This window comes from Jaculus jaculus, chromosome 8 (genome assembly GCF_020740685.1).
Source record: "Jaculus jaculus isolate mJacJac1 chromosome 8, mJacJac1.mat.Y.cur, whole genome shotgun sequence".
NCBI classification, from domain to species: domain Eukaryota; kingdom Metazoa; phylum Chordata; class Mammalia; order Rodentia; family Dipodidae; genus Jaculus; species Jaculus jaculus.
Genome location: NC_059109.1, coordinates 635,958 through 646,168, shown reverse-complemented (window position 1 = coordinate 646,168; position 10,211 = coordinate 635,958). Strand labels below are relative to the sequence as shown.

Here is a 10,211-nt window from a genome sequence, read left to right as displayed (position 1 = left end):
GGAAGAAGCTTCCCTGAGTCTCTGCTTCCAGAGTCACTTCTGCCAGGCCCAGGGCTTCGGGGGTTTGGGAAATCTTGTGCCCCTTACTTAACTGTGCATCAGACACACTGTCTGATGGACATGCTCACAGACGCAGACAGCCACCACGTCCACCCAAACCCTCATCTCACCTCAGTTTATGTGACATTATCTGCTTAGGGTTTGATGATAGTGATTACCACATTGATGAGCACAGTATAAAACATTTGCATTATTACAGATGGTTCTGGATTTATGACCCTGTGTTTGAAGGATGTACTTTCCTCTTCCGAAGGGGAAACTCCTTTCAAGGATTGCATCAAGAAGTTGCATCCTGCTGGACAGAATCTAATCACATGGCCCACCTAGCTGCATGGAGGCTGGTGGATGCAGCATAATCTGTTTCCAGCTAAACTACATGACTCCAGAGGAGGTGAATGCTGGTAGGGGGCTAGTCAGCGGTCTCTGGTACTTAAGCTGTGATGAACCCCAAAGCATCCATTATACTGCTGTAGGGCAAAAATCTGGAGACCATTTTCTGGTGATCCGAAGCCTGGAGATGGAGGAGTCAGGCTGAGGAATATCCTGTCCACTCCTTCAGCCTCTTAGGAACTCGGGTGATCTCAGGTCTGCACGCCTGTCTCCTGGGAGCCACCACCCCACCGGCGCAAGCCAAGAACAAGTCATGGACCACTGGGCTTCTTTGGGGGTCTCTGGCTACCTCTCTGGAGTTAGTGACCAGGAGGATGTGTAGAGAGGAGAGAAGAGGAACTCTTCTTGCCTCCCTTTCTATACTGCTACAACTTAAAAGGTACTTCCTGTTGGAGCATCCTACCCACCTTGAGTCAGTTCTTTCCTCATAAGGTGGGAACAGGACTTGAGTGGGTGGGGATAGTTGGCAGAGATGGGGACTGGGAAGGATAGAGCAAACATTTCAGCATCCCCAAGAGATCAGATCCAGGCTGCAAGCTTGTAGAGAACTGGCAAAAAGCTGAGGTGATCTGGAGGAGGAAGGTCAGGCCCTACTTGGAAGTGAAGGCTGGGTTTCTAGTCTGACATCAGTTCCTCCCTTCCATGTCCATCTATGTATGGTGTGATGGGCCCTGTGGTATGTCCCTAGACAGCTTAACCATGTAATCCTCACAACAGTCTCAGGGTTACTGGCCCATTTGATCACAAGCCCACATAACTAGGTGGTACATGCTATTCTGACACCTGTCCCCTCTCCCAGCACTGGGGCCTGTGGGCCGCTTCCCCCTACCCTGCACAGCCACACAAGCACATAAGACCCCTGGGGGTCAAGGCACCATGTCCTGGGGCTGCTGTGTCAGAACCCACAGCCCCAAAACTTGGGCAGAGGGGGTTGAAACTGAAGTCCTGCCTAAGCCAAGAATCTGACTCGTGATTTCTCAGCTGCACTGGCATCTCAGGTGAACAACTCCCGTCCCTGAGCTTCTGTTTCCTTGTGTGTAAAAGGTATCATGACGCAGTCAACACGTTCATGCTGTGTTCAGGATTGCCAGCAGCACCACTCTTACTGTCCTTCATCCCCAAGTGTTCTCTCTGGATGGGTGTGTCCCCACAGTTACTCAACTCCCCAGATGCCCCTGGGCCTCTGACTACAGGGTTAAGGGGAACCCATCCTGGAACCCTCCACTCAGCTGTCCCGAATGTCAAGAGAGGTAGGTAGGCATCTGGCTCCCTTTTCCTGCCTACTGTGCTCATGGATTTACCAAGTCAACTCACTGGATTCTGGGCATTTATTGACACATGAGGATGGGGATCAAGTCACCTCCTCTTCCCAGGGGCCAAATGCCAGGTTGCTCTCCGGCTCAGCAGATGAGGTGGTGAGGGGGTCCTTTGTGATGAAGGGTGATGTTGGTTCCTGATGGGAGGTGGAGGAGGAGGCATAGCTGGGGAGCAGAAGTAGAGGGTGAGATAGCCAGCCTAGCCTCTAGGAGAGACCTACACAGATTCAAACACTCAGCACCATCTTCCCTTCCCCAAGAAATACCTTGGTGAGCACTTCCTGGAAGCCGGAGTTGTGGGAGGCCTTGGCTTGAAAAATCTCCTTTAGCTTCACTTGCAAAGTTATGCCTGGCCCTGAGAATCCAGAAATGACCCCCAGTACCCAGCAATCAGCTCTGCATTCCTTCAAGGGTGTAGGCACCCTCCTGCCCCACAGATATTCCTCAGTATTCTCCATTGCCTTTTGGAACAGGGGCCAACCGTGGTCGTCGGAAGCTCAGGACAGGGGTGCCTCCCTCTCAGGAACCCAGCAGTCCCATCTTCTCTGGTCCCTCCTTGCTGAGGACCCAGGTATCCACCCTCCCCTTACCTGTTGCCTGTGAGCTGCTGAGAAGGACTAGGAGGAGGAAGAGGGGCAGTGACCTCATTGAGGCTACCTCAGCCACCTTGCTTCTCATAGGGTGGAGATGTAGGAAGGAGTCCTGTGGCCTCTCTTCACCTTGGGTCCTTAGCACCTGTGTTTGGGAATCTGGGGATCAGAGGGGTCATTCGCTGGCTCTGGAGTAGAGGGTGGGTCCCAGCTCCTCAGCTTGTGCCCACCCCTATCCCCGACTCCATGCTTGGGGAGGAGCACCTCCCGCAATGTCTGGATCCCACCCAAGCCTCAGTCTCTCCCTGGCTCTTGAGGGATTAATAATTAACTGCTGTTACTTGTCATTCCTGCCACTTGAGGGCTCTGGAATATGGGCACAAAGGGGAGGGTAGATTAGGCCAAGTTCCTTCCCAGTCCAGGTGCCCTGCACCCTATACTCAGTGGCTTTCCAAGTGGGAAATCTGGGTAGTGGGGAGTTTCCATCTTTGGATGGTTTGTTGTGTTGGCAGTAACACACCCTAGAGACTCAGGTGAACGTCTGAGTTTCTCACATATCCTCACATCCATGCAAAGGGTATACCCACAAACTCAGAGCTCAGGAGAGCTGGAGGCCTTATTTAAAAATCAGGGCACAGGGCTGGAGAGATGGCTGAGCGGTTAAGCGCTTGCCTATGAAGCCTAAGGACCCCGGTTTGAGGCTCGATTCCCCAGGACCCACGTTAGCCAGATGCACAAGGGGGCGCACGCGTCTGGAGTTCGTTTGCAGTGGCCGGAGGCCCTGGCGCAACCATTCTCTCTCTCTCTCTCTGCCTCTTTCTCTATCGCTCTCAAATAAATAAATAAAAATAAACAAAAAAGAAAATATTTTAAAAATCAGGGCACAGCCAGCTGTGGTGGTGCACGCCTTTAATCCCAGCACTCGGGAGGCAGAGGTAGGAGGATCAGTGTGAGTTCAAGGCCACCCTGAGACGACAGTGCATTCCAGGTCAGCCTAAACTAATATGAGACCCTACCTCGAAAAAAAAAAAAATCAGGGGACAGGGCTGGAGGGATGGCTTAGTGGTTAAGGCATTTGCCTGCAAAGCCAAAAGACCCAGGTTCGAAACCCCAGGACTCATGTTAGCCAGATGCACAAGGGGATGCACATGTCTGTAGTTCATTTGCAGTGACTGGAGGCCCTGGTGTGCTCATTCTCTCACCTCTTTCTCTGTCAATTAATAAATTAAAATATGTTTTAAAAAAACTAGGGCGCAGAGAGGATGATGACAGGTCAGTGCTATAGATATTAGACCCTGTTCCAGCTGGGAACATGGGGCATGCTCAGCAGTGATCCACCCAGTGTGTAAACCCTGTCATTCACAAGGGCACAGGCTTGGTATCTTTCTTTTTCTTTTAATTTTATGAGAGAGACGGTGAATCGACTCACCAGAGCCTATAGCTACTGCAGTCAAACAAACTCCAGGCATGTGTGTGGCACCTTGTGCGCATGTGTGACCTCATACGCTTGTGTCACCTTGTGCGTCTGGTTTACATGGGACCTGGAGAGTTGGACTTGGGTCCTTAGGCTTCGCAGGCAAGCACCTTAATGGCTAAGCCATCTCTCCAGCCCAGACTATCGTTCTATCTGCTTCTTTTCTATACATCACCCTTTGTTCCCCTAAAAGCAATGGGATTGGAGTGACAGGCTGGAAGTGATGCACTTGGCAGGATTGGGGAAAGAGAAGCCAGAAACCAGGCCAGGGAGTGAATGAATGGACAGACAGATGACTTGCAGCCTACAGACATAGTGGGCAGGAGGGACCCAGGCTTGTCCAGGGGAGCACAAAGACCCTGGTGGGAGGGAAAGTGGACAGAACAAACACACACTGGAGGAAAAATCAGGCGGAGAGAGGAGGGCAGAGAGAGACACTCTGGGAATCCTGGGTTATTCCATAAGCAGAGTGGAGCCCTCTGCCTCTTTCCCAGCTGGTGCCCCTCAACTCTTTCTGTCTAGTCACAGCTGACTTGGCTGCATCCAGGATTTCCTTTAATGTTTACGAGTGATCTGTGGCACGACCTAGATAACTTCCAGTTATGGATGGAGGATCTAGGGCACACATAGGTCTCCTGACCTGCCAAGGATGCACACCTCAACAGTGCTGGATTCCCAGGAGGCTCAGCCACAGTACTTAGCTTCTGGGAGTCAGGTATCTGCACTGTCCCTGAATGTGACACGAGTCTTCTTCATCTCTTGCCCCTACCCTAGCAAAAAATCAGAAAGCCTGCAGGCTTAGCAGGGCACAGTGAGACCTGGGCAGTAACATGGATGTTGGTCCAGAGAATATCAACTCTTCTAACTGTACCCTGTGGCTTTTCTTCCTTGTGCAATAGCTGGCCTGGCTCCAGCTGGATGGGAGGGAGGTCTCTAATACAGAGGCTGGGAATCACTCCACTGTCATTTATATGACATATGTAATTGTGTGTGTGTGTGTATACTCATGTTTCTATCTCCCATTATCTCTGGAACCCCTTAGAACTCCCTGAAGTTGGCTCCTCTGCTGCTGGGAGCATTTAGAGCAATCTCCACATGGTCAGGTGATGTTTCTGCCCCTCATCCACTGCAGAGAGCTCTTGAGTTCAACCAGCACATGTACTCCAAGTGGAAGCCGCATTTTCCAGAGCAAGCTCTCCATGTGGCTTGACAAGGGCCTCGCCTGCTGTTTTCCAGTTTATCAGTTTTTCCCCTGGTGGTTAGTAACTATGTACCTACCTGACATCTTTTTGTGCCTACTCTGAGGTCATGAAAACATCCTCCTATGCTTCCTTCTAGAAGTTTTATCATCATCTCAAATGAATTTCTATGTATGGAGTGAAGTAGAGGTCATGATTCATTTATTTTTCCTTATGCATATCTATTTATCCCAGAGCCATTTATTTTACTGCCCGTCCCCCCCCCCCCCCGCCGCCCCAAGATTTGAAGAGCCCCTTTGTTGAAGGTCAAGTGGCCATGTTGGCAAGCTCTGTTTGTGGACTCTTTCCTGGCTCTATTTGTCCATTCTTACCTTGAAACCAAGGTTTCATACTGCCTTGCAGCAAGTCCTGAGATCTCAGTGAAGGGCCTCCACTTCTGTTTTTCCCTGACACTGTCTTGGCTATTATTCTGAGTTCTTTGCTTTTAATAGAAACTTCAATTTTTACCAAAAATTTGGTAGAATTCCAGGGAGAGTGCCTTGGAGACAAGTTCTGCTTGGTTATTGCAAACCTCCTATCTCTTCCAGCGTCTTTTCCCCTCTGTCTTCCTATGATTTGTCTCCCTCATGGCACCCCTGGAACTACCCCAGTGGTGCTAGGCTTCCACATTCATGCCCCCATGGCTGACGCAGCCTGTATTTCATGTGTGCACCGTCCTTTCGCTGGCAAAGGTGCTCGCTGATGCGGATGGTAGAAAATGTGTCTTAAGGCAATTCTGTCCATACTAGAGAGAGCGCTCTCTCTCTCTCTCTCTCTCTCTCTCTCTCACACACACACACACACACATATGCACATGCACAGATGGCAAAGCTCACCTCCATGCTGGCCTCCTGTGTTAGGACTATGTGTGCAGCTCAAACATGTAAAAGTTCTATCCATCCCCAGAACTATAGGAGGAAGGAAGGGAGTGAGGGAGGAAGGGAGGAAAGAAAGGAAAGGAAGAAGGGAGGAAGGGGGTGGGGAGAAAGCAAGAAAGGGAAACAAGAAATGTGAGGCTGTTGCCAGCCCAAGCTCGATGGTTTATGGTAAACTTTTTCTTCAGCTGGGAGGAGTAAACCTAACACCGAGGGTGGGGAGATGGCTTAGTGGGTAAACTGCTTGCCGTGCACTCATAAAAGCTGAGTGTGGCAGTGCATGCCTGTGAGCCCCGTGCTGCGGAGACAGACGGAAGGAGCTCTAGGGCTTACTGGCTAGCTAGTCCAGCCCATCAGTGAGCTCGGGTTCAGTGAGCAAACCTGTTGCACAAAATGAGATGGAGAATGGTTGAAGAAGACACTCAGACGTCAATGTCTGGCCTCTACCAGCATGTGCACACACATGATAAATAATAAAAAACAAGTAGGAGTAGGCTGGAAAATAATGATTACAAGGTATAGTATAGGCTGAGCATGATACCACAGGCCTATCATCCTAGCACTAAGGAGTCCGAGGCATAAGGAGCAGGAGTTTGGGGCCAGCCTGAGCTAGAGTGAGATCTAGTCTTAGAGCAGAGCAGGAGCCGGCCATGGTGGTGCACGCCTTTCATCCCAGCACTTGTAGAAGCATCCTGGTGAGTTTGAGGCCAGCCTGAGACTACATAGTGAATTCCAGGTCAGCCTGGGCTAGAATGAGACTCTAACTCGAAGAAGAAGAAAAAACTTCAGAAAAAACAAAACTGAAGAAATAAAATGAAGAAAAAAGTTAAAATCATCTTGGCCTCCACCTACCCCATGTCCCTCTTCTCCAGAGGCCTGGATCCTCTGGGTGGGGTTGTGACTAAAAGGGAGAGGCATTCATTCACAAATACTGATTCAAGGTTATTTTGAAGCAGAATTTCGTAGGCATGGCACTATTGACATATTGGGCTGGACTGTTCTTTCTTGGTGGTAGAAGCTGTTCCAGGTATTACAGACCGTCAAGAACAGCCTCTCCATCCTCCCGCTAGGTGACAGCAGGTCACATCTCCACACTGTGACAAGACTATTTCATGACACTGCCCACGTCTTCCCTGGGGAGGCAGAGTGCTCCTCCCCACAGAGAACCACTATCCTGGAGGCCAGGGTTGTTATAAGAAAGTGGGGGGAACCAATACAAAGAATGGTTGATGGAGCCACGGGGAAAGACCTGCCTCTGCCTCAGTTTCCTTGACCTGTAGGACAATTTGCCTGTGAGGCAGGCTGACAAGTTCTGAGCCATTGCTCTTTGGTCCAGTTCTATGGAACCTCATTAATCTCCCATCAATCAAGTTAATGAGCAATTGGTCTGTTCTCATCCTATTGCTGGGTCCAGCCCTGCATAAGGTGTAGGGACCAGTCACACCAAGCAATGAGAGGAAACCACTTGTTCAGTCTTCTCGTGAGCCCCAGCTGCCTTGAGCCCTGGCTTCTGTCCTGGGAGTCCTCAAGCCTCTCCATTTCCTTTGCTGCCTCACTTGCTTCAGGGAGGCATTACCCAACCCTGCTTCCTGTACACACAGAAGACTCACATGGCTTACAGTGTTGGCGAGAGCACCCAGGACCTTATGTGAGCTAGGCAAGTGCTTTCCATAAATCAATGTACATGACTGTCTCTGTTCACCAGGCACTGCCCTCAGAGTTGGGGATACTGTAGTGATGTGGCAAGGACCTTGTCCACAGAATGCTCACGTCCCAGGATGCCTACAGACAGCAAACAAACCAGCAACAGTGATGGACCGTGACTCCTCCCAAGAGCCCCAGGGAAGCCATGCCAGGTGATACACACCTGTAATCCCAGCACTGGGATCTGGAGGCAGGAAAATCAGAAGTTCAAGGCTGGAAGAGAGAAAGGGGGTGGGAGAAGAGTTAATCAAAATTAAAGATGTTATGAATAAGCCATGTGGAAACCTACTTCTTCGCTAGCTAATAATAAGTATGTTAAAAAAGAGAGCATTGGGTTGGAGAGATGGCTTAGTGGTTCAGACACTTGCCTGTGAAGCCTAAGGACCCATGTTTGACTTTCCAGGTCCCATGTAAGCCAGACACACAAGGTCACACAAGCTTACAAAGTGGCACATGCATCTGGAGTTCGGCTGTAGTGGATGGAGGCCCTGGTGCACTGTCTTTCCTTCACTCATAAAAAATAATAAATAAGCTGGGTACGGTGGCACACGCTTTTAATCCCAGCTCTTGGGAGGCAGAGGTAGGAGGATCACCATGAGTTTGAGGCCACCCTGAGACTACACAGCGTATTCCAGGTCAGCCTAAGCTAGAGTGAGACCCTACCCCGAAAAACCAAATAAATAAATAAGAAAGCATCTAGGCAGAAGTGTCGTGGAGGCATGGATAATGCTGGGCTCAGAAGTCATAGGTTGTTACAAGAAAATTTCAATGCCGGGGTGGGATACCTCCCAGGGAGTTGTTGGTCAGGAAGGTCCTTGATGCTCCCTCACTAAATATTACAGGCTGTTGCTAAGGGTCTTGGTTACCCACAAGAACTATATGGGGGTTGGAGAGATGGTTTGGTGGCTAAGGTGCTTGCCTGCAAAACCAAAGGACCCAGGTTCAATTTCCCAGGACCCATGTAAGCCAAGTGTACAAAGTGGAGCATGCATCTGGAGTTCATTTTGCAGTGTGCCCATTCTCTCTCTCTTTCTTTATTTCTTTGGAACTAGATGGTAAGAGCCTATTGCTGAAGAGACCACATGCTTGGGCTGCAGGTCACTAAAAAAATCAAGCTGGAGCTAAGCTGGAAGACTTTTTTTAAAATTTAATTTAATTTGTTTATTTGTACACAGAGACATAGAGGAGAGATAGAGAATGAGAATGGGCATACTAGGGCCTTTAGCCACTGTAAACAAAGTCCAGATGTATGTGCTGCTTTGTGCATCTGGCTTTATGTGGGTACTGGAGAATCAAACCTGGGTCACTAGGCTTTGCAGATCTTAACTGCTGAGCCATCTCTCCAGCCCAGAAGTCTCTTCTCTGTTGACTAGTTATCATAGTGCTAGAAAGAGCTATGCAGTGTGCAGCCTTTTGGAGGAGAGAAGTCATCATCAGTCTTAGCCAGCAGTGGACTCTGAAAGATTAGTAGCTGGCCAGCCAGGCTAAATGTGCCAATTGATGCAATGGTGGAATGTCTGTTATGGGAAATACTAACTGTTCTCTAATTGGACTTGAGACCTGCTCCTCAGAAGGGAATTTGTGCCTGGTACTGAAAATCTAATCAGAAGCCTATGGCTGAGGAGGGCATAAGGCCTAAGGGAGAAATGACTACTGCTTATTGTCTTGCTAAATGGATAGAGTGGGCCACCAAACTGCCCTTCAAATATTTAGGCTTATGCTCACATATCAATGCTACTCTCACTTTTGGTTAGAAAAGCTTCTCTCTTCAAATGATGGTGACCCCTTGGGAGACTCAAAATTCACCAAAGTGCTAATAAGAAATGACAGAGCGTTCAGCACTAAGTGAGGCATGTCTATCATGCCCTCCAAGGCTGTGGGGCCATTGCATAAGAGACTGTGGAAAGAATGTAAGAGCCAAAGGAAGGGGAGGAGTGCTTACAATACTGTCTTCCAGACACAAAATGGCCATGATATTCATGAACTCAACCTGGCTGATGCTACTACCTACACAAGACCTGCAGGAGGGAAAAATGATGATATCATTATAGAAGAGAGACTAATTAGAAAGAAAAAGGGATTCAGTGGAGGGGCGATTTGGGAGGGTGATAGGAGAGGATTATGATCATGTTATATTGTTTATATGTCTATATGGAAGTTATCAATAAAAAGTTTTAGGGCTAGAGAAATGGCTTAGGGTTAAGGCATTTGCCTGCAAAACCAAAGGACCTAGGTTCGATTCTCCAGGACCCACGTAAGTCAGATGCACAAGGTGGTACATGCATCTGGGGTTTGTTTGCAGAAGGACAGAGGCCCTGGCATGTCCATTCTCTCTATCTGCCTCTCTCTCTCTCTCTCTCTCTCATAAATAAGTTTTTAAAAAGAAGGAATCCACTTTTTAAAAAAAAAAAGTTTTAAATAGCTGGGCATGGTGGCACACACCTTTAATCCTAGCACTCGGGAGGCAGAGGTAGAAGGAGTACAATGAGTTTGAGGCCATCCTGAGACTACATAGTGAATTCTAGAGCTATAGCAAGACCGTACCTCAAAAAAAAAAAAAAAAA

General features: G+C 48.9%; 1 protein-coding gene across 1 annotated transcript; it reads right to left on the bottom strand.

The window, feature by feature from the left end:
* Window positions 1–1,850: 1,850 nt before the first annotated feature.
* Window positions 1,851–2,414, bottom strand: Sfta2 (surfactant associated 2). The gene is made up of 3 exons (XM_004671962.1): window positions 2,357–2,414; window positions 2,033–2,121; window positions 1,851–1,931 (listed from the first exon to the last, which is right to left on the bottom strand). The coding sequence occupies exons 1-3, from the start codon at window positions 2,412–2,414 to the stop codon at window positions 1,851–1,853; spliced, it is 228 nt and encodes a 75-aa protein (XP_004672019.1).
* Between the last annotated feature and the right edge of the window lie 7,797 nt (window positions 2,415–10,211).

Coding starts and splice junctions, on each gene's coding strand:
- Sfta2 (XM_004671962.1), bottom strand. CDS start 2,414: ATGAGGTCACTGCCCCTCTTCCTCCTCCTAGTCCTTCTCAGCAGCTCA. Junction 2,122..2,356: donor CAGCAGCTCACAGGCAACAG/GTAAGGGGAGGG, acceptor CTGGATTCTCAG/GGCCAGGCATAACTTTGCAA. Junction 1,932..2,032: donor TCCAGGAAGTGCTCACCAAG/GTATTTCTTGGG, acceptor TCTGCTCCCCAG/CTATGCCTCCTCCTCCACCT.